The sequence below is a fragment of the Sorex fumeus genome, unplaced genomic scaffold (genome assembly GCF_029834395.1).
Source record: "Sorex fumeus unplaced genomic scaffold, SorFum_2.1 ptg000054l, whole genome shotgun sequence".
Classification (NCBI taxonomy): domain Eukaryota; kingdom Metazoa; phylum Chordata; class Mammalia; order Eulipotyphla; family Soricidae; genus Sorex; species Sorex fumeus.
In genome coordinates, this window is record NW_026606111.1 from 24,344,629 (window position 1) to 24,369,983 (window position 25,355).

The 25,355-nt window shown below is 37.4% G+C and overlaps 1 protein-coding gene and 1 non-coding gene across 3 annotated transcripts in view; both read right to left on the reverse strand.

Annotated features, from left to right (window-relative positions):
• Window positions 1-394: 394 nt before the first annotated feature.
• Window positions 395-25,355, reverse strand: part of ATG5 (autophagy related 5) — a 120,255-nt gene continuing 95,294 nt past the window's right edge. For both annotated transcript variants that reach the window (XM_056125235.1, XM_056125236.1), the window contains exons 7-8: window positions 18,415-18,532; window positions 395-2,180 (exon numbers count right to left, since the gene is read on the reverse strand). In XM_056125235.1, coding sequence (XP_055981210.1) covers window positions 2,044-2,180; window positions 18,415-18,532 — 255 coding nt within the window. In that variant the 3' untranslated portion in view covers window positions 395-2,043. The remainder of the gene's footprint in view (window positions 2,181-18,414; window positions 18,533-25,355) is intronic.
• Window positions 24,008-24,114, reverse strand: LOC130033911 (U6 spliceosomal RNA). The gene has a single exon (XR_008794015.1). It is a non-coding gene; the product is annotated as a U6 spliceosomal RNA (small nuclear RNA).

Consider the following 25,355-nt stretch of genomic DNA (forward strand, 5'->3'; position numbering starts at 1 on the left):
TTTAAATATCCAAACTAAAAGAAACAAAAATAGATATTTAAACTAGCACTGATGTACTTTTATTTTTCTTCTGGGTATTGGAGGCTAGACTTACCTGGGACTAGAGTGGAGTAATACAGTTAGGATGCTGGTGTAATAATGAAAGAGTAAGTAAAATTGAGTAATGGCTTGATAAAACTGACTTCGCAATACGGTAGTAAAGGCCCAAAGCTCCCTTGAACCAACTTCAGAGACCTCACACTGACCCTGCTTTGGGAAAGCGTCTACGGCTTGCTGTTCTCACCACACTTTCTTCCTCACAGCAGAGCAGAGCACTCGCAGGCAATTAGATCCTTTTGCTCACAGAATCTCATTTCAGTCTGTCAAAACACCAAGGGGGAAAATCCCAAAACCAAACCGATGAATACACACTTTTAATGTGAACTATCATATTCATACCAACCTCTTCTGAAAAATTACAAGTAAGTGGGTTTTTATGCTTCATTCAAATAATGCTTTTTATTCTCCTTTACTAAAGGGCACTTTTCACTTTATTGACTTTAAGTCAATTATTTGCTATCTGCTTCTGTTTTCTCTCTTTAGTGTATTTTTTCTTATTGATTCTTACTTCCATTCCAAATCATTTGATCCCTGACTTGAATCTTGTCCAGTGAGTAAATCTGGTATTAATCAGTGAATAGTCGCAAAGGGGAAAAGGAAGCAGTGAGCACTAGCAGGATCTCACGTCAACATTCATACAAATTTTTATAAGAAAACATTCATTTTTATTCTGAAACCTAAAACCATTATTGTTTGAGGACCAAGTTTTGCATACTCAAATGGGTTGACATTCAATATGGACAGCAAGCTAGCTCACAAGAAACAAAGTGTAATGCACAAATACAGCCAGCTGGTAGAATTCCAGCAGCCTGGTAATAAAGTGCAGCAAAAATTTCCTTATGTTGAGTAAGAACTCCAGTAACCTCTGAATATTTTTGGTAAAGCTAAGGAAAAGCTACTGCAGTCTGGAGACTGGTAATCTTGAGACTTCAAAGACTGGCTTCCAGGGAACCCCACAGTGGACTATTAGACCTGGAGCCATTGAGAAACACTAGGTTGGAAAGGAACAACTTTCCTCCCAAATGTAAAATTATCTTCTACAGATGTTTAGCATACTATGATTTAACAGCTCTACATTGATACATCAGCAGAGATACATGGTAACATGACTGATACCTTGAGCATGTAAAGAACACATTTAAAAATAGGCAGCAAGAAATTCTATGCCAGCTCCTGAGACAAGTTATTCTACACCCTGCACCCAGCCCATGCCAGTGATGACCAGCCCGAATGGAAACACACAGAGTAAAAACGGTGATCTACTGAAAGTCAGAAAGTACTGGAAAAGTGACAAAAATTGTATGTTATTAAATGACAAAACATATTTAGAGGCTTTATTTAAAAATCTCTTACTGTTCATTATCAAAGTTACAAGATTGTTTGCATACCAATAGACAGACTGTAAACATAGGAAATTTTCATTAAGGAAAGATGGGTTTACTGTAATTTGATCTGTTACAAAAAATTACTGCAAGTTATTGATAACAGAATTTCTCTTTTACTTTCTTAAGTCTAATTCTCTTGAAAATTAAACCAATGTTTCCACTCCCTTGAGCTAAAGTTCAACTATGGTCACCTTAGGAAATACCCCTGTTTATTTGTTAATCAGATATACAAATCGAGTGGCACATATTTCCATCTTCTTCTTAGGCCAGAGGTTTTGGCTTCATTGTTATCTTACAAGAACACAGAAGACTGGCGAGTGGTCCTGCCCAGTCTTTCCTGCTGCAGCAGAGGCTGAATGACGGCAGTGGAGGGGAGCAGTGGTGATGCACAGGCAGACCGGCCCAAGGCCTTGGCTCACGTGGGCTCTTTCTCTCCTGCTCGGCCTGTCGCAGTGTTTCTGGCCAGGGTGCTTCCGCTAAACCTGACTGAAGCAGAAAGGTGACATGCTTGGGTAAATCCTGTGTCAAGGTGATTCCGCTGAGGCGATGAGTCGAGCCTTCAATCTGTCGGCTGCGGGATGATACTGATATGAAGAAAATTATCCGGGTAGCTCAGATGTTCGCTCAGCCACTGCAGCGGTGTTTCCAACATCGGCTCAATTCCATGAATCATCACCTGATTCCTCTTTTCCCCATCTAGTCCAAGAAAGAAATTCAACAATCATCAATAAATCCAAACAGCTGGAGAAAGATAACCAGCTGCCTTTGGAGACTCCTTAGCAAGTCAAGTAGGTTTGAGAGCTTTAAAAAGGTCAACCTGGACGGTCTGCAGAGCAAGAAATGTGGACATGGAGAAAGTTCAAATGTTGCAATATGTCTCACCCAAAACAGAAACTTGAGGGTTACAATGAATTCTGATAAAAATTCTGTTGCTCTATGTGAAAGTATTCATTCTTTCTTAATTACTGTGCACACCAAAGATTGACGTTAATGAAACCAGAGTGGAGAAAACAACCCAGTGTACCACTGACCAAAATTTATTTTAGTTACACATTAAAAACTGTACTATAGGGCTATGAAAAACGACAAGTACACAAAATAGGTCAGCTCATACTTAAAATACATGAGATGGAAATATGAATAGAAATCAAGAATGAGATCAGTGTTCAGAAAGATTGTTTAATAAAATAGAACTGTAGGCTATATTTTTAATAAAGTTTAAATATATATATGTGAATGCTCTGGAGACACAATTAGAATAAGAAGTAAAGTTTTATTGAGAAGGAACTACAAATCTGACTCAGGGATTCCAGTTTTAGTCATGAAACCTGATTGATTTTTGTCAACACCCATTCACGAATTAAAAGGGAGCTGCAATTCACTTTTCTTTTAAATTCAAACTTTACTACAAATTTAAGGTTAGCAGTTTGTCGTATGAACTTTGTATGATATCTCTCTATGGGCATATTTAGGAAGAAACATCTTTGGTTGCTTAAGGAAGAAAGAAAAGAAAAAGAAAAGAAACCTAAAACCAAACCCCTCCTGAAATAAAATCATTAAACAATTTTATGGCATTCTTAGAGCTCAATTCTTGGCTTGTTTCTTTTCGTATCTTCAACTACAAGGTTTAAACTGTTCAGCTTCCTGGAGAAAGAAGTACAAGGAAAAAGGGAACTCATGGAAGTTCGAGAGGGAAATACCCTACTTTTCCCTTTCTGTTCATAATTGACTTTTGCACCCTTAGTGCTCTGATGTCTGGCAAGATGGGCGGATGATGTATGGTGATAATGGCATGGCTGGCACCTGAAACAAGAGACCCTTTTAAAGTAGTATTTACACTTCTTCTTTTTAGAGGCAGCACACTCTGGGAGGTGACAACAGTTTGACAATAAGAAAGGACAAAGAAACACCACACAGAATTGATAAAGAATGTTCAAGTTAAAAAAAAAATGAAATTCTATAGATTCCAAAAAACAAAGTTCCAAACTCTTTGAATCACAGACCTAATTTAAAATGCTTTTAAAACATTAATTTATTTTTATTCCTTTTTTGGGGTTGTTGTTTGTTTTGGGGCCATCCCTGGTTGTACTCAGGGCTTACTGCTGGCTCTGTGCTCAAGGATCACCCCTGATGGTGCTCAGGGGACTATTATATGGTGCTGGGATTGAATTAGGGTCAACTGCAGGCAAGATATTCGCCTTAACCACTATATTACTATTTCTCTAGTCTCTAAAATGCTTCTGGGAAAAAAGGGCTCCCCTCAGAATACTTCTAACCTAAAAATACTTTCATTCTTTTGATTTTTCTGCCAATCCTAATGATTCCATCCCTACCTTTTACAGTTGTAATCACAATGTTTGTACAATGACTGGTTCTTTGTGATGATGTGATCATCTACAAGTAAAAGACTGAGTATAAGAAGCAGGACCTAATTGCTTTTAGAGGATAAAAAAAAAAATCAAGGGGCTGGAGCGATAGCACAGCGAGTAGGGTGTTTGCCTTGCACACGGCCAACCTGGGTCCGATTCCCAGTATCCCATACGACCCCCTGATCACCACAGGGAGGAAATCTTCAGTGCAGAGCCAGGAGTAACCCCTGTGCATCCCGGGAGTGACCCTCCACCAAAAAAAAAAAAAAAAATCCAGTGGATAAATCCTCTGGTATGTGAAATGATTCATTCCTTGAAAGTTATACATTGCCAAGGTTTTACTGTATTGAATCTTTCTTAGAATATCTGAAAACATTTCCGGTGTAATTCTCTTTATATTCTAATTATATATTTCCTTGAAATATTTGAGCATTCTCAGAATCCTCCTCCTACTTAACAATGAGTCAAAAAATGAAAAAGCATGGTGTAAGAGTAAAAGTTCCTTATCTAAAGTTTTTCCTTAAGCTGGAGTCACCTTCATGTACTCTAAAACAGAGTAAAAATCCAAAAATGATTAAAGTGTGAGACCAAATACAACATAGTACAAATCTTGCATAGCTTTTTTTAAAAGATAAAAGACCAACCGGGTTAACATAAAAGGGTAGTTTTAGGAGTGTACAAAAGCTAAAGCTGGCGAACATAAACACTATTTAGACACTGTGTAACAAACCCAGTAAGTCCTATTATCAGAAACCCGAATAAGCAACACTGATTCCCAGGTTTAACTGGTGGGTGGATGTGGCGGGGGAAGGGGTCACTTTTTAATCTGGAGCTTGCCAGTAGTCTTCAACCACTGGTCCATGAACTGGTGCCAGTCTATAGGGTAAAAGACGGAAACTCCCTGGTCTACTGCCTTGGTTTGAACTACCCATTCAAGGACTTGTATGCACGATGGACTGGTTTATGGGTATAAAAAAGTTGAAGAAGTCTAACTAGATAACAAAGGAAGTGGGTCTGAAACTATTATTCCACAACACAATAACTCAAGATTTAAAATATCTTATTTTGCCATCATCTATATTTTTCCAAACATTTCACCAGTACAACCCCCCCATATATATATATATATATGTCAAACTCTCTCTCTCTCTCTCTCTCTCACACACACACACACACACACACACACACACACACACACCCTGTTCTCTAACCTTCCTCAGTAAACACAACTGCTACCGGACCTCCCCCCCGCCATATATATATATGTCAAACACACACACACACACACACACACACACACACACACACACACACACACACACACACACCCTGTTCTCTAACCTTCCTCAGTAAACACAACTGCTACCGGAAGGATTCTTAGAACAGGGCAGCATTTATCACCTTCTCTAAGTTCTGCCTTATCGCCAGATCCCCACTGCCAGGAGGGGTACCTGGCACTGAGCAATCAGTGAGTAAATAGATTGCTTTCAAAACTTGGCGAAACTTGTTGCTGCCAGGATACACAATCAAAATGAATGTTTTGAGAATAGTTTGATAGGTAGCTCTGCCTGGAAGAAAAGTTCTGCCTATAAAGAATTTTGGTTATTAACAAAATGTCAAAACATTTCTGGATATACCAAGGCTATGTTCCCCTTAATTCATCTTGCCATAAATAACAAGAAAACATGACCAGACACTTTGGCAATATCACAACTAACAAAATGAAAAAAAAAAAATAGCAGGTTTTTCTGCCTTTTTAAACAGGAGAAAGGAAACACTTGATGGTAACTCATGTTTTTGGTAAATATGTCTTTGTGTTTCAAAATGGGAATCTAGATTTTAATACTTGGAAATAAGAAACTTGCTCTACAAAGTGAATGACTAAGGAGAAAAATGTTACTCTACATTTCATCTACTCAGGATGTTTTCTGTTAGTTTGATATTTTAAAGTAGGCAAACACTTAAAACAGCCATCAAGTAAATTAGTTCTGTATACATTCTTTCATGCAGGACATACGATAGGGGTATACCTTTTATTTTGGTATACTTTCACACCGAAAAGTACTAAGACTAGGACAAGGAATTCCCCTTTACCTAGAGCCATCAAATGTTTACATTTTGTTGAATTTGCTTTATCATCCTGTGTGTATATACTTATTTTCTGAATCATCTGAGAGTCAAAGAGAAACACTGAGCTCTTTACCTCTAAATGTTTTACTGTGGACTTTCTAATAAAGAGATTCTCTTACGTAACCACAGAATGGTCATCAAAAATTTAAAACGCTAAAGTACCAATTTAAACTCCCGTTTTTTTCTCATTCTAGGATACCATCTAGGAATCATATGTTCATGTCTCTACACTAATTACCCCTAAATTAAAAGCAAAATTCTTTTATCTGGGCAGTTTTTAGATCTCTTTGCATGTTTTACCATGACTATTTTGAATAATGCATGCCATTAGTTTGTAGTATCTCCATGTAGCAATTTTTAAACAGAATTATTTTAACTTAACCAGTAAATATAAGGATAATCATAGATTAAAAACTGGTGATTTGTGAATTAAGGGAAGCATCAAAATCAAACATCAGAGACCTCTACTTTCTCTAGGGAGAGGAGGATAGTAAGTTAAGTTAGATAGTAACTCTGAAAATGAACCAATATAGAGTATGGCACAATATGATTTTAATTTCTTACATTTACTTATATATCTAAATATTAAGAGATGATAAAATTTAAATATATCATCTACTTGTAATGTTATTACCAACAGCCTAATAAAAATGAACCTTACTTTTATCTAACAAAGTGAGTACTTTTTAGTATTGAGCAGTTAAATTGTTGTTTTTGTCTGTCTGCGGCCATACCCAGAAGTCTTTACTCAGGGACTACTTCCGGTTTGGTGCTGAGAGTGGCTCCTGGTGATGCTGAGAAAACCATGTGGTACCAGGGATCGAACCCAAGCCTCTTGCATGCAAAACAGGCACTCTGGCTTTTGAGCTATCTTCCTTGACTTAAAGGTTTTACGTTTTATGAAAAACATATTTACTATCTAAGAGCAGAGTGTTAAGAATGACACAAAGAAAATAGTTACCCAAGTCAGTAGTGAAAATTATAAACCTAAAATGACAATGATTTTTAATGCAGGTATAAAAAATGATTTTTTAAAATACAGGAATATACATATGCAAGACAAATGTGTGATACACTATCAAATAAAAGACAGATAAAGGAGAAGTGCTGATTGTGACCATAATCCTATCGAACCACAGTAAGCAACTTTGAATTCCAGTTTTGGTAATGAAAGACTTTGGGCAAGCTTCATATGCCTTTTAGGTTGTTTCCTTACTTATAAAATGGAGGTGTCTAACCAGTTGTGCCTAACCAGTTGAAAAAAGAACTGAAGACATGGGCCTTTCTCTAAATCATCTGAATCAATCTTTGGATAAAGTCTTCTTTTAAATGTTTTCTTTAGGGGCTAGAATAGCGATTAGGGCACTTGCCTTGTGTGTTTGATTCCCAGGACCCCATATGGTTCCCCAAGCAATACCAGAGAGTGATTCCTGAGGAACCCCTGAGCATCACTGGGTATAACCCCAAAACTAAAAATAAATAAATAGCAAAAACGCTGCTTGAATCAATCTTAGGCAGAAACCTAAATACAGCCTAGATATGGGGAAAGGTTTCGTTCCAGTGGACTGACCCTGTCTGCCAAATCCCGAGGCCTGATGACAGATTGTGGTGCTTTCTTTTTTTTTTTCCTGCTTTTGGGCCATACCCAGCGATGCTCAGTGGTTACTCCAGGCTCTCCACTTAGGAATTACACGTGGTGGTGCTTGGGGGAACCATATGAGATGCTGGGGATTGAACCTGGGTTGACCGTTACAAGGCAAATGCCCTACCGCTGTGCTATTGCTCTAGCCCCTCCATGGTGCTTTCATACAGAACTTCGTAGGTGAGCTTGTAAGCCACTGGTCTAGAAGAAGGGATCTCTAGCATGCCTTTCAGTTCCAGTAGAGCAGTCTTTTATAACAAAAGGACAAAATTGTTCAGAGTTCAAATCAGCACAACTCACTCCTTTGCAATCGCACGTAAACGACTTAGTATTAAACTGAGCCTGAGCCTGAGTTTCCTTTCTTTACAGTGTGGATAAAGAGCTTTATTCTCTGCACTGCATGAGAGTAAAGGAGATATCCAGGTACAGGAGCTGAGCACACAGTCATGCACCGGGTCAGTTCATTGTGATTCTCTTCTCAACTCTTCCTGTCCATCTGCTCAGGTCAAATATATCACTTTTTCCCCCCTGTAGTGTGGTATTCAGGGTAGGTGTGAGGGGTGCACACTCGTAGCAAGGCTGGGGATGAGTGTCGGGGTGAGGGAATATGTGGCACTGGGGATAAATTCTGGGTCTCCTGCATGCACAGTCTGCACTCCAGTCCACTGAGCATTCTCTCCAGCCCTGGAAGACTGGTTTTCAAAAACTCATTCTAGTAAGCAAAAAAGTGTTCACTACAATCCACTCCCAGCAAACAAAGTTATGTGACTAAGGCAATACTCTCAGTACTTAAATATACTAAAAATTCATACAAAGATCATAGAGTCAATGAAATGACTGTCATGTAAAGGTATGTGGGAATTTAGTTTCATGTTAATATGTACTTTGAATCTGTCTCCCATTATCATGCAGAGTAGTATACATAAATTTCAAGAATGTGTTAAAGAAAAAAAGATTACAACAACGAAAACCTAAACCCAGATGTGCAAAAAACTAAATGAAAGACATAAAGAAAAACCCTTAAGCACTATAAACCCTATGGATTAATCTACCAGTGTCCTCATTGTGTATCTTCAATAGGGCACATCAACTAAATGTCAAATGAGCCCTACTGTATTATGCTTACAAAACTTTAGTTTTTTGTTTGTTGTTTTTAAAGACCACTCAAAGGGAGGGAGGGAGGGAGGTGGGAAGATACTTCCAAACCCTCTACTACACAATTAAAAATACATCATCATTGGGGAACTCACAGTGGCAATGAATCTGCATGATAGAGATTTTATTTATCATCCCAAGCTGTATTTCAGCACTCCACCATATCTATCATTCACTTTTCTACAAAGAATGTCTGACCTGTCTTTATAACTGTTTACTTAAAATTCTAGCAAGATGTAAGTTTCATTCTTACTACTAATAAGTAAATCTCTTTTAATTTAAAGGAAGCTAAAGAAATGGAGTTGGTATGTTCAAGGGAAAATGCTTTTAATCAGAAAATTTCAGTTTAAGTAACTAATCTTTTTTTAGTTCATACCTGTGAGTAGGGAACGACAGAAAATTAAGGTCAACAATATGTTTAGCTTTGTGGCTTCACATTTATATTCTTAATTCAGCAGAAAATGACTTTGTTTTCTGTTCTTGGAATGTATGATATGAAAGGTAAAGTTCTGAAAAGTACCCATACTTCTGGAAAAGTTCTAAACAAATAAGAAGACAAGCTTCAAGATTACTACTAGTCTGAACAGTTTTGTTCTGCCTGACAAATTCTTTAACTTCTGATATGTTCATTAGTAAAATGTAACTAATTGAATCCATCGACAAGAAAAGCCACAGGCTGAAATCTGAAGTGCATACATCATGCTGAAGGATTCTGACTCAGCTTCAGCAGTGATGCTCGGTGAGGTCAGGTCAAAGAGGGTTAACCAAGCCAGGATATAGCCAAAGGAATACATCAAACACTGATTTTAAAAGGGCAATTAATCTTAAGACAGAAATGCTTCCTGGAGAATGAGATCTCAATCTTAAGAGCACACTACATGATGTAGCAGTAAAAATGAACATATATAAGCTCACAGAGCTTTTATCCTATGATCACAAACAGAAGGAGAGTGCTGTGTACAGAGAAATACAAACTCACTTAAAATACTTACATTAATTTCTTCCGGATTTGTACTCAGCAATACAGCTCTCACTGAACATAAAATACCAAAGCTAATACACGACACATACTTTCATGTATTAATAATATATAAAATATATTATTTCTGTCCACCTTATTACCCCTAGAGCCTTGTCTTGCATCACTGTAAACAAGGTTTTAAAAACATGCCCATGTTAATACCTTCACTTTCTTTTATTTACACTCCTTTATTACTTAATGAGAAAAAAAATTGAGCTAACAAATACCAGGTGACTGAGAAAATTATAAGGAGAAATTTGTATCATACTGAGTATTAGATCACTTAAAAAGCTAAAAGTCACCTGTCTCAAGATAAAAAATGGGGTATATTTTAGAATGGAAACCTTATTCATAAAAAATAAAACAAGTCTGAAAAGATAGTATAGAGGGTAGGGCACTTTACTTACATATAACTGACCTAAACTTGATCGCAGCTCTGCATATGGTTCCCTGAACACGACTAGGAATGATCTCTGAGCACAGAGCCAGGAGTAAGCTCTGAGAACACATGGCTGGTCCCAAGTATACCCTTTCCCTCTTCCAAAAAAAACCCAAAATAAAATGCTAAAAGAAGGAAATTAAGTATTTTTTTTAAATCCTGATTAACAAAATGGCTCATTCTAGTTGGGTTTAACAATGTCCAGTAATAACTACAGAAATAGGGACTTAGAAAATAGTCCGTTTATTTTACTTAAAATATATGTGCCGGGGCTGGAGCGATAGTACAGTGGGTAGGGCATCTGCCTTGCACGCGGCCCACCCGGATTTGATTCCCAGCAACCCATATGGTAGGAGTACCGACAGAAGTAATTTCTGAGTGCAAAGCCAGTAGTAACCCCTGTGCATTGCCGGGTGTGTTCAAAAAGCTGTGTGTGTGTGTGTGTGTGGGGAGAGAGAGAGAGAAAAAGAGAGAGAGAGAGAGAGAGAGAGAGAGAGAGAGAGAGAGAGAGAGAGAGAGGGAGGGAGGGAGGGAGAGGAGAGATTGCCACATTTCTTACATATGGGCAGATGGAGTGTCACTGGACTTAATGAAGAAATCACTAGCTTTTAATTGTTTGCAAATGTTATTATTTTAGTAAGGGATTTTTGTTTTCTAGTGGTAAAGGTGAAATATTCATTGAGTAAGTGTCATTCCTGCATTTTAAAATGCCTGGTATTCCATTTTACCTTTTGAGATTTAGACAGAGAACAATAACTGAGAGGAAGTCAGACACAAATTGGCAGTAACCTCATCATCTCCAATAACGGAAAAAATGAAAAATAATGAAAATAGCTTATTATTACTTTGATTTTTGAACAGACTTCTGTCGATAGATTAAGTCATAAATTAAGAGATTCATTATCAACGAGATTTGTCTGAACAAATCACAAGAACAAAGCACAAGAGAGGGAAGGAAAATAATCAAGGCAAAGAACTGGATGCACTTTTGTTTAAAATTTGATGGCGTAACTCAAACTGAGCCTCTCAAATAGTTTCTAACTAAACATGAGCACAGCAGATCTCACTCACTTGAAGGCCTTCTTGGAGTCCACAGTGAATGTTGCCATGTCGTTCCTCCTCCCCCCCCCCCCCCCCCCCCCGGCATTTAGATCAAGTAAGAAAGAGGGACCAAGAAAGAGCAAGGGAGAGTGAAAGAGACTGAAGGGTGAGATGAGACTGGTATTATCTAGGTCCGGTCCCATGTTCCGGGCAAGGAGTCTCTGATAAAAGTGGGCCTCCCTCAGTTCGTGGATTATTGGCTCTTCAAGTAAATGTGTGATCTGTTGTTTATAGTCTCCAGTGAAAAACTTTCACTGCAGCAATACTTTTGAATCTTTCCACTTAAGATTTTTATTTCTAATATACTGTCTGTTAGTGAGCTAGCTTACAGTGATTAGGTTAACATAAGCTTTTTTCTTACCAGAGCCACACTTCTGGCATCTCTAATTGTCTCCAGAAGTCAATTTCTGACAAAAAGTAAAAATCAGTGGCATGAACTCTTGCCATAATTTGAGGCATAAACAGTTACAGTATCAGCTTACACATAGTTCCTTCTACATTATGTTTGTACACAAAATACGAACACAACCATGACTCTGCTGAGCAGGATTATGAACAAACAAAACCAAAACTGTTTCTAGATACTTTAAATTTCTTGAGTAGTCATTTGTGAAGCAATACTAGCAAAAACTGTAAAAAGAAATACATTACTATGAAACCTTCGAAAATGCAATGAAATACCACAAACTTTTTGCTCAGTAAGTCCTATCGCCATCGTGGGAGCCAGGGATGGGGTTCCGTGGCAGGGGTCCCACAAGCAAGGGGGGCCTGGTTCAAGCTCTAACATCACAAACAACATTCTTACAGAGCTGGTGGAATAATGGAATGAAACAAATTCTAAATGAGGAAAATCATAACTACAATTGCAGTGGAAGGGTCTCAATGAATAAATTCCCAGAAAGCAGGGAAGATAGAGGAATATTAAAAGAATGGGAAAAGGCAGTGGCTAAAAGAGCCCAGCTGGGTAAGAAAGATGCATGTAATCTTTACAATTTGCCGTAAGATATAAACTTCTCCCTACATAGATATGCTCCACAGGTACAATTTCAAATATACATTCAGGACAAAAGAACCCAGCTATTGCAACAGTCTAATAAATGGGGACTGTGAAATGAGTTTATAAAACTGAGAATGAGTATTTTTATTATAAGCCCAACTTATTAGTGGCTTTGTATTCTCTAGAATAAATGAATAAAAACTATGGCTTTTAATTTTTTTTCTAAGTTGTTTTTAATGAACAAAGAAAACTATTTCAAGTCTGGTTCAGAAGCTTAACTCTGAGTCATCTTAACTACAGCTGACACCACAAAAACAATTTACCTGAGCTTACCTTTGGTTATTTCCTGTTACCTCTAACTTGGCTAACTCCTTTAGCCACTTACAAAACAACAAAAAAAGCACACAAAGCAACTCATCATTAGTTGCTCCACAAGAACAATGACCTAAAGCATGTCTTCATAAATATAAGTACATTCTACTTTCATATGATGAAATGGAACAAAATTCCTTCCTGCATGAATCACTTGTAAGGAGTAGGAGACAATGGTGCCACAGAACTTTTATGAAGTACTTTCTCTTTTTACTATATGATGACAGCCAGTTTCTCATCCATACACACCCAATCTTAAAGTCTTTCGCTTTCAACTGAAGTTGTTGCAGGTGTTTCAAAATGCTTCACCTGTGACAATACCCAGGTGTACCAAAGTACACAGTAAACAGTTCTTTACAAATCAGTGACTAAATGTTTTGGATCCCCTCTAAAAATCTTGAAATGAGAATTATTTTTCACTGTAAAGATACTTAAAAAATAAATAATTCTCTTTTTTATTAGATAAGATTAGAAATTAAAAATGTAGCCTCCTTTTGGTATGGAAGGTTAGCATCTAAAAGTAGCTCTAAATTACAGATGTTACTTAGGATGCTACTTATACTTCAAAGAAAGATGTACGTTCCCTGATCAATGTAAGAAGGCATTTTTGATGGGAAGAAGTCTAATATACAAAGATATCAAGCTCCAGCATCTGAAATAGCCTAAAACACAGGTTTATGGGTTTAAGCAGATAGTGGAGATCTCATTAGTCCTCTCTTAAAAACAAAAACAGAAAAACCAACCACAAAGGAAAACAGTGCATTCTCAGAAACAGACGCACAGGTAGTGCAGATGAAGCATTTAGGAGAGACCAGAACCTCTTTTCATTCTTTCCTTAGAGAGGCAGGACACACTGAACTCAGAGTCTCAGACAAGGTCTACTGCAAAGTAGCAGCTCTGACCCAGTTTTGTTTATAATTGTTATATTTCAGGTAACATGTTTACAGTAGTGTCAACGTTGATGGTTCTGATGCACAGTTACCGCACCTCACTGCCAACATAGTACTCAACACCCTCCACTACTCTCCTTATGCTACTTCACGCCTACCTTTTCATACCTCTGTATTCCTCCCCACCCCCTCCACCCCGTATCAGTTTTGTCATTGAGGGCTGAGGGTTTGTCATCATTTGTTACTGCCTATTCTCCTGTTTTGTTTCTCTAAGTACTACAGACGCATGAGATCATCTGATATTTGTCCTTCTCCCTCTGACTTACTTTGTTTAACATGATACCCACCAGTTTCATCCACACTGTAGAAAACGACATGATTTCATCTTTTCTTACAGTGGCACAGTATTCCATTGTGTATCTATACCACAACTTCTTTATCCATTCATCTGCCACTGGAGATTCAGGTAGTTTCCATGTCCTGTTTATTGTACTAAGTGCTATAATGAACATAGGTGTGCATATATACCTCTTCAAATTAGTGTTTTCTTTTTTTTTTTTTTTGTATTCTTGAGCTAGATCATAGCCCAGACTTAAAAAATAAAAAGCCTCCCAAATCTCAGTGTCATTCTTTTACAGAGCTGCATTAATCTTGTGTGTATTAGGATCCGGGCATAGGGGTGGCAAAAGGGCACGACTATATGCTCTGGCAAAACAGGTTTCATGCATGCAAGGCAAGGCGGCACCATAAACTATTTCTCTAGCTCCCAAAATGTTAAACTAAGCTAAATAGGTTAGCACAAGAACTCCAGATGCAACAACAATGATGACAACAATGGGAAAGAAAAGGAGGGGGAGAAAAGATTCTCCTGCATCAACAGATTGGGAATATTCCAGTCAAAATTTCTGTAACTTGTAACAAGTTCAGAAAAAAACAAAACATTTACTTAAGGGGTTAGGGAAATAGCTCAATGAACTGAACACTTCACATGCAGCACGGTCCCTGGTGCCAAGTGGTCACTAAGCACTGTTGGGTACTCCTGAGTCAGGAGCAGCCCCTTAGTACTATGTGGGCCCACTAAAGTCTGCACAACTGTTTTCTTTAAGCACAAGTTAGAAAATGACAACACTGGTTATTGTTAGTCTGTGAAGAATGGAAATGGTTAGGGTTTGGTGGCTAGGAATTGGAAAAGTCACTTGCCACTACATTTCTTATACTATGAAAAAAAAAATCTGCTTAACCAAACACATTAAAAAAAAAAAAGGTGGGAAGCAGCAAGACCACACAGCAGGTGGGGCACTAGTCTTGCCTGTAGCTGACCTATTTTCGATCCTCAGCACCCTATTTGGTCCCCTGAGCACAAAGCCAGGAGTAAGCCCTGAGTATGTCCAGTTGTGGCTTAATTTCCCTCCACTCCCTCCAAATATATAACAAATAAGACCACGAAAATTACTTTTCAAAAGAAAATAAAAGGTGAGTCAAAGACTAGGAAAAAAAGCATGAATCCTGTCTAATAAAGGTCTTCATACCAAAAATACTGAAATAACTGATGAGTAGGTAAAAGTAAAATCCAGGAAATTTTGAGAAATTGAGATCTGAATAGATATTTCTTATGTTCACAAAGAATAAGTGCATGAAAACACATTCAATATCATTAATCATTTTAACAAAAATTAAAAACTTTCACAAATACCACGATAGAACTACTAAGATGGTAATAATAAGAAAAAAATATGTATGTGTTGCCAAGAATGCAGAAAAACTAGAACTCACATACATTATAACTCACATTCATTATATGAGAATGCAGTCAGTTAAGAAAAGTTGTGCAGTTTCTTACGTTATTAAGTAAAATCTTAACATGCAAACAGCTATCCACAACTAGGAACCGACCCTTCCTTTCAGTGAAAACACTTCTACACATGGTTTAAGTATTTCCCACTCATGATCCTCCCTTTTTTAGTTTTTGGTCCACCCCCAACAGTGCTCAGGGCTTACTCCTGACTCTGTGCTCAGGAATCACTCCTGGTGGGGCTTAGGGGACAATGTGGGGTCACAGAATCCAACTGGAATCACCTGTGTACAACATAGGAACCTCTACTATAACTATCTGGCTTCTCATGATTCCTTTTTTATCTGAAATTTTTTTTTTCTGTTTTGTTTGGGACCATACCTTGCAGTGCTCATCCTGGCTCTGTGCTCAGGGATCATTCCAACCATATGGGGTGTTAGGCATTGACCCTGTGTATGCTGCATGTAAAGCAGCCCTACCCACCGTACTATTGCTCTGGTCCGATAATTTTTATTATATTTGAATATTTACTTTTATCTCTATATTTTATGCATATAAAATTTTGCTGTAGTTACATAATGGTGTTTACAATGGCTCTGACATTTATGGTCTTGGTGTACACACTTTTTAATGCAACTCTGGGTACACAGATAAATAAAATAGGCAGACAAATCAAACTTTTACTGATAACAAAACATGACAAAATTTATTTTAAAACAAAATTTTAAAATGTTATATGGCTCCCACATGGGGTTCCAACCTACAGGTTCAGAAGCTAGTGACTATACAATGGCCTATATATGAATTTTACAGCAGTTATTATTCATAAAAGTTGCAAACAGTCCAAATGCTCAAGGGTAAATGAACAAAATATGACAGCCACAGTATCCTCAATGTAACTACTCAGCAATAAAAAGAATGCAAACCTATTGGTTAATACAGTCTAAAATGTGGATAAAGAAAACCAAAAATACAATGCTAAGTGAAAAAAACAGGAGCTTCTGTATTACTCTATTTATGCAAAGTATTCATAAGAAGTAAATCCCAAAGACAAAAAAGAGGATAGTGGTAGATTATAAATAGTCCACTGTTCATAAACTTTCTTTCTACATTGGAAAAACAAGGAAATAACTGAAAACAAATTACAAAGAACCGAAGATGAAATAGAATTTTTTGATACTACTGTAATCAACTTAATATTATACTTAAGTCAGAATTTACAGGACAAAAATCCTTTAGGGTAATGACACAAAGAACTGATCGGAATAGTGAGTAAACATTCGTTCCCAACGGTAGAGATATGAAGATGTGTTAGACACCATTTTAAAAACATTGACAGGTGGGACCGGAGCGATAGTGCAGCGGGTAGGGTGTTTGCCCTGCATGCGGCCGACCCGGGTTCAATCCTTGGCATCCCGTATGGTCCCCCAAGCACCACCAGGAGTGATTCCTGAGCGCAAAGTCAGGAGTAACCCCTGAGCATTACTGGGTGTGACCCAAAAAGAAAACAAACAAAAAACACTGACATGTAGTCTAGCACAGTGATAACTAATGACAGTTAGATTTTATAAAATATAATACATTTCCTCAATTCCATCAGTCATTTAAATAATGGAATATCACCAATTACCCCAAATCCCATTCGCTCTGTTTTTACTTCTATTTAGTAGGCAAGCCACATCTTTAGATTCAAGATACATGAACGGAAACGATTTAAGTCACACAATACAGCAATCACCCCAACTGAGAACATGTTAATATGAAATACACCATTATCTAGTCACGTAAGATTATTTTTAACACTTACTTCTTTCTATAAATAATGTGAAAGAATTAAAACATTTTTTCCATATAATGAATATAAGACTTCACATTATATTAACAAATACACTAATCTACACGGAAATTTCCCCAATAGCAACAACAGGATTAGGATTACTCAGTAATTATCAGCTACACAGTAATAGAGTGATGATCAAATTATAGTACAGAAACATGAAGGCCCACAGTATTACTTTTTTTTTTTAAGGTTTAGGGCTAGAAATGTTAAGGTATTTCCCTTCCATGGGGCCAACCCCAGTTCAATCCCTGAGTCAAGAGTAAGCCCCAAACAAGGCTAAGTGTGATCCCAAAAACAAAATAAAACAAAACAAGCTTTACAAATACACATATGTACTCCTTTCAAAAGTTCAAATGTATGTATGTTTGTGTACCTTTAATGGCCTCAACTGTGTTATAGAAGCTTTTTCTTTGTTTTTTTTTTCCAAGTTCTTAGTGCCCCTTATATTGCAGTTGGGAAAAAAAGAATGTAATTTATGTTTCCCAAGGTATAAAATAAGTTCTTAATTAGACTTGTTAAATGTTAAATGTCAAAGCATAAGAGAACATTAGAAAGTAGTAGAAAATCCATCAAGATATTTATTACACATTACTCTCTCCCTCTCTTTTTTTTTGGGGGGGGGCGGAGGGGGGTTGTGTTTGGGTCTGTGGCTACACTAGCAGCTTAAGGCTTACCCCTGGCTGTGCACTTAGAGACCATTCCATTCCTTGTGGGCTTAGGGAACTACATGTGGTGCCAGGAATCAAACCTGGGTCAGCTGTGTGCAAGGTTAAATGTGTTACTATACTACATCTCTGGTCCCATTATTCATTATTTTGAATTTTAAAATATCAACCAAGGAAAGGATTTAGAAAAAAAAAAGGAAGATTAAAAATATTTACCACAACTGATTTCACAAATACCCAGTGCACCAAAGATGTGACAGAATATAATTTCAAAAGTGTATTCTATTTTGCTAAAGAAAACTGATTCTTTATTTTGCTAGTGTCAATAATTTATAAAATGTTAAAGTACCCTGTCTCAAAAGTTTTTCTATATAAAAAATAAAAATATTTTACTAAAGTAACCAGTAACTGCTATTTATATATGCAGAATGCTTATGCTCTCTCAAAAGGTAAATGAAAGAAGAATTTCTAAACTTTAAGTATTTTTTTAATTTAAAAATTTTGCTGATCGTATTACCTTCGGGAGTAATTGCAGAAGGACAAACTTCTTTCAGGAGATCACCTAGTGTGGTCAACTGTCCATCTGTAGCCATAGGACGAAAAAGCTTCTGAATAAAAGGTCGTTCTGTTGTTGTCTGATTAAAAAAATGAAAAATGGATTAAGTCTCTGTTGCTGAGAATTACAAATCAGAAATCTGAGGTCAGCAGTAGGTGCCTTTTGATATAGTGAAACAAAAGTGAACATCATAAACTTATTATGATCAACACACAACATAAGTTAAGAACATTTGACAAAAGAAACAAATATACGGCAAGTAATATTCTAAAGCCAACTGGTTTAAAATCTTAAAAACAGTGAAATGTTTTTAGAAAAATTGAAAACTCAAAACAACTACATGTGAAAGATAAACCTAAAAACGAAAATAAACTAGAATATGAAGAGCAGGAAAATTTGGCTATTAAGATATTTTTGGAATAATGAGGGAAACATAGAAGAATATCAGATCACATTACTGAACATCAAATTTCTGAGGTATGGCAATAATTTCTGAGATGTGAGAATGATGAGAACAACATCCTTTCTCTTAAAAAAAGAAATCATTCTTAGTCCCGAAGGTATAGCACAACGAGTTAGTGGGCCTGCACGCTGCATGGCAACCCTGCAAGCATGTGGTTCCTGAGTTCAAATCCAACATTCTGGCAACCCAGCGGTGTGAAATCCCTGGTTTCTCACACACACACAAAATTCATTCTCAGGTATTCTGGGATGAGGAGGCACTAAAAAAGCTGACACTTCTCTTTAAGTACTTGGGGAGGGGGTGGGGAAACCGTGTGTGCATGAAGAGAGCAGACACATGTGGACAAATGTTTACTGGGGTACATGGACTGAGCTATTTTTATTATTTTTACTTTTCTGTATGTTTGGAAAATTTCAAAATACTAAATGCAGCAACATCTCTGTCGTGGGCGGGAACACACACTCCCTCTGTCGCAACACGAGGGAGATGGTGGGTCTCGCCATGACAGAGCACAGCCCTGAAGCCTGCAGGCTGAGAATGCACTGACTCGGGCTCTACAATCCAGATCCGGTTTCTCTAGAAGTCGGGAACAGTCCAGGTCTCTGACATTTCTGTGGGCAAATTAAGAACTGTGCCGGAGTGCAAGTGAGGAAGTGAGTAAACTGAATGAATAAGTGAGAGTTAAAGGGAAAAAAAATCCATTTCTCTTTCTCTCACCTTTTTTATCTGTTTTTGAGCCACACCAGGTGGTACTCAGGGCTTACTCCTGGCTCTGTGCTCAGGGATCTCTCTCTGCTGGTCTCAGGGACCGTATGAGATTGAAGCTGGGTTGGCCTTGTGCAAGGCAAGCACCCTACCTGATAAACAATCATTTCGGCACCATAACTATTATTTTAATGTCAATAAATGTTTTCTGTTAAAAAACGATACACACACACACACACATATATACACACACATATACATATATGTATCTCACAAGAACAGGGTAATAAGAAAATACTGAGGCATTAAAGACAAATTTTTCTTGTAACCTTAACTTCTTTGACAGAACTGTCAAGGATCTGGTAAAAATAACTGGGTTTTGGGGCTGGAGTGATAGCACAGGGGGTATGCCTTGCACGCAGCCGACCCGGGTTTGATTCCCAGCATCCCATATGGTCCCCCGAGCACCCCCAGGAGTAATTCCTGAGTGCATAAGCCAGGAATAACCCCTGTGCATTGCCGGGTGTGACCCCCAAAAAAGCAAAAAAACAAAAACAAAAACAAAAAACCCCTGGGTTTTAAGGATAACCATAAAGTAAACAAAAAAAAAGCTTTATATTTTATATTCAATGAAAACATAGTAATTGTTAAGTGATATTTCTGTAATAATAATATAGTCGAGTACAGCAAGTATGAAAATGAGCATAATAAAAATCTTGATACTATGCACTGAAAATAATGCAATTCACTTCACTTAAACATTTTAAGAGATTCTTTTTTAAGTACGATAGATATTCTTCAATTCAGAAAGTATATGATTTTCACACAAGGTAAAACAGAGAAGGATATCATGCATAATTGAGGATTAGCTGTGTAAGATAATGAAGGTCAGAGGAGTTCACAGAGTTGAGGAAGGGACAGTAGTCATAATTTAAAATCACCACCACCCACTTAGGGCTTTCTACCTTCCAGGCAATGAAGAAGCTTTTAAGACACTTTAGCAAAGGAAGTGATGTAATGAAGGAGGCTTTTTTTCTGAACTTAATGGAAAGTAGCCCTGCGTCCAAGACTGTGGCTGCGAAGAAGCCACAGGACTGAATAATGCCATGTGGTGATTGGCTGCCCTGGACAGGCAGCGTTGTGCTCCAGGCTGTAAACAAACACCTCAAGGGCCCTCCCAGTTTGATCTACAAATTGTTTAGATTTTCAGCCAAGTTGAATCTATCTTTTCCAGATTCAGTTCTTCCTACTTTGCGGACATAATTGCAAGAGGGCTTAAAGCATAGTATAATGGCCTGAAAACAATATGCTAAATAGAAAAGACCAAGTGGCCTTCACATACATTAAAAACAATGCTGTTGTTTTCTTCTATTCCCATTCTGAGAAGATGGTTAATTTCTGTGCCTTCCTTTCCCCCATTCTCACCATTCTGAGCAATTAAAGGTGTAACTGCAACACAACTAGAAGGCTGTCCTTTGCTTGGGAGGGGAGTATCAGTACTAATACAGTCTTTAGTAACAGAAAACTCTAAGCAAATAGATGTTCCTCACATTAAAAAAAAAAGCCTTTATTTTAAAAGGTGAAAACTCCAAATACCCTGTTTGATAAATAGTATTTGGAGTGTCTTTTAAAAACACATACTTAAAAATTAATATACTAGAAAATATCAATTATATTAGTAGGTCCCATCACAGACTACAAAAGGTACTAAATTTTAGGAGCGACTTGTCCTTTGAAAATAGCCCTCCATAGACAGATGATCCATTTAACTACATGCAGAGGGTTGGAAAGACAGAGAAAATAAGAGTGTATATTCTTTCATTCTTTCTCTCTTTTCCCCTGCTAATGTTTCGGTGACGCTCAGTGGTGCTAGGGAACTACAGGGATCAAACCTGGGTTGACCACATCCAAGGCAAATGAGTTACCCATTGTACTCTTGTCTCTGGCCCCTTTGGCAAATTTCTTAACACATCTCATTAACTCTAAATTGGAATTCAGCTGAAAAAACTAACCTAAAGGCTAAATTATGTACATGTTGAATTCCAAGTACTGAACAACATTTAAAGGCTATTCTCCCTTTGAAATATTAAGAAATTAAAAAATACCCAAAAAACCCCATGAATGAGTTCTGTAAGAAAGTTCTGATTTAGTATATATTGAAACCAAATGACACTAACAGTAATTTGAATCTTAGCCTCTCAGACAAGGCCGCTTTAATAGTTCAATACTTACTTAATCTAGCCACTTATTTGCAAATATGCAAACGAACTTAGTGACTTCCAAGAAACAGCAATACTCTCATATGAAAAATACTATGACCTGGTAGTCATTTCTTTCACAATCATGGTATTCACAACCAGCTAAAATATACTTCCTAAACACATACACCACTGTGATTTCTAAGTTCACATGTATGGATCCAGAAAGGTACAGAATCATGAAATCTGGCTTATTCTGTAATGTTTATATGACAAGTGAAAAGGGGCAAAGTCATTTCAGAATTAAATTTAAAACTAGTGGGAAAACCACTGATAAAATGGAGTTTATAAAATTGTTATTGTTGTTCTGCAACAGATCCTGTGCAGACAAAGAAAAGAAGCTGCCAAGAGGAAGCAAGTATGTATAAAACACATCTCCAAAGAAGTTCTTGTACCTAAAAATACTTATGTACCTACCTACCTACAAATGTACAAAAAAAAAAAAAAAAGAGTAAGGAATTCTATTAGAAGAGGACAATCAAGTATGGCAAAAAGAATAAGGATGTAGATGTTTGATATATTATTGTCAAATGCACATTAAAACCACAATGCAATTTCACTACATACCATACCAGAAGGTCTAAACTGAAAAATAGTGATAGCAGCAAATGCCAGTGCACATGTAGAAACTAGATCATTCTCAAATCGTTGGTATAAAAGTTAAGTGGTATAATTCCTATTGGGGAGGAGGAGTATGATACTTTCTTATAAAACCAAGCATGCATTTACCATATGACCTAGTAAACTGTATTTAAGTATTCTCAGAGAAATGAAAACCTACATAAAAAAAAAACGTTGTATGCAAATGTTCAGAGTAGCTTTATTCATTACCCTAAACTGCCGACAACCTAGTAACTTTCAATGAGTAAATGGTTAAACTATCTTGGGTATAAGAGTAAATGGTTAAACTATCTTGGGTATAACCATCTCAAGAAACACTACTCAGCAACAGCAGCAGCAGCAGTAGTAGTAATAATGATGAGGAGGATAATAATGAAAACATGTATGGCGTTCAAGGGAATTGTGCTACTCAAAAAAGTCAATGTCACAAGGTTACATGCTGTACTACTTCATTTACATAATATTACTGAAACGATGAAATTTTAGAAACGGAGAAAGAAAACTGTGGTTGTCAGAGAACTAGGAGAGGGGAAAGCAAAGTAGGTGCCTATGGCTAAAGATGGGTAGCATGAAGCTTGATCTGAAACAAAACTATTGACACATAAAATTTAGACTGTATCAATCTTCTGGTTATGATACCGTACTGAGAAAAGATGGGAACTGCATGAAGAACAGACCAATCTTTCAGTATTATCTCTTACAACTACATGTGAAGATGAAAACATATTAATTAATTTAAAACAATGCCCAGAATATAGTAAATATCAGATATTGGGCTGGAGCAATAGTACAGGCTTGCACACATAAAGCCTGGGCTCAGTTCCCAGCACCATGTATGGTTCCCTGAGCCCTGCACGATTGGGCCCCAAATCAAAAAAAGTACTGTTATTATCATATGTGAACTGACGCTCAGTATTTATTGCACATTCCTACGTACTCTGTAGAGCTGTGACATAAAAGCATGAAAAATTATAACAAGATATATAATCTTGTAATTCTAGCAGTGAAGTTTGTTGTATAGAGTATTAATATGTAACAAATCAGAAATGTTTAAATTTGTTAAAATGACTATTTACAACCAGAAGGGATATAAATTTGGTTCAGTGATAATGTAGTAAATAACCATAAAGACAAGAATCCAACCTGCTAGTAAAAACTAAGGTTCCGTTCATAGAAACAATGTGATTCAAAGTTACAGAAGATGGAGCTGGAGAGAGGACAGTGGGTAAGGTACTTGCCTTGCATGTGACAGAACTGGGTTTAATCCCCAACATCCCATATGGTCTTCCAAACATCATCTGAAGTTAAGCCTTACATATAGCTGGTTATGCACCACCCCCAACAAAACAAAAACTTATGAAAAGCAAAAGGGATTAGAGACCTATTTCAGTGGCAGAACTAATGCTTGCAAATTCAGAAAGATACAACATAAAAAAGATGCTCCGCTAAATGCACAATTCATTATTAAAGATATGAAAAGTTCTTTTTTACTTTTAGTAATTTTTTTTAAAATATGGAACACTTCATGAATTTGCGTGTCATCCTTACACAGGGGCCATGCTAATCTTCTCTGTATTGTTCCAATTTTAGTATATGTGCTGCCGAAGCGAGCACTTTACTGTTAGTATTGTTCTCTGTAGTAATATGTGTGTAAAATGAGCATTCACATTTAATTGATTTTTTTTGTATCTACCACTTTATCTTAGCATCAACTCAGCCTTATGCCCACATCATTTTCAAATTGTCATGGAACCATAAATATTATTTTTCTAATCAATCTTTTCAATTATTTTGTATGAGACTGTATGATACCCTAATTTTATAGAATCAGTTCAATATTGTTGGCCAATCATTAACTTTTAAATGAGCTTAATAAAAAGATGAGAAATGGGGCTTTCCCACTGACATAGCAGACAGAATCTGATGATGACAAGAGACCTGTATGAAAATTACCTTAACAGTAGCAACAGATTCAGGATCTCTGTTCAATGATCTGAATCATTATGACTTGGATCCTTCATCACTTGTTCAACTGAATCTTAAGTGAAACACTGCATTCTCCTTGTTGAGTTGAGGAAACAAGCATACACTTTAGCACATGGAACTATCTCTGGCCACTGGTGCTTTACTTTTAAGTGCTGTGAAGCAGGATGATTGGTTTAACACATGGATAAATACCAAAGGGGAGGGCTTTGATGAAGAGATGGCTCCATCGCTCAGGGGCTTGCTTTGCACATGTGATGCTGAGGGTACAATCTCTCACACTCCTGCATACACTGAGCAGGATCCTGCCAGTACTGCAGCTTGTGGAGAGAACTCGGCTGGCTGTAATGCCCTTGCACTGCAGCAAGTTCTGGTTGCACTGCAGCCAAGTGTGTGTGATCACCCCCACCCCGACCCCCCAGTAGTGAGCAACACAACTAAAAAGATGAAATTCAAGCACTGTGGTCAGAACTGTGGAATCCCCCGCCCCCAGCTGAACGTGTGCAAGCACAACAACATAAGGAACAGAGTATGTGGTGAGCACTGCAGTGGAGTGTGTGAGTAGCCCTTCGTCATCACATCATCAACAGAGAGATGGGGGCAAGCACGAAGGATTTCCCTGGCACAAGGAACAGGCTGGAGCTCACATTCTGTATGCAGGAGACCTGGCTTGATTCCCAGCCCTGCACAGCCTGGTGAGTGACCTCAGAGCATTGCCCAGGAGTAGTCCCTAGCACTGTGAGGTGTGGCTCAGACAAAACTATCAAGATCCTAGGGATATCCCTGTTAGTTTGGGAGGTGCTTTAAGAAACAGCTGTATTGATTTATAATGGGACTTATTAATAAACAATATAGGCTGTACTATGTGTTTT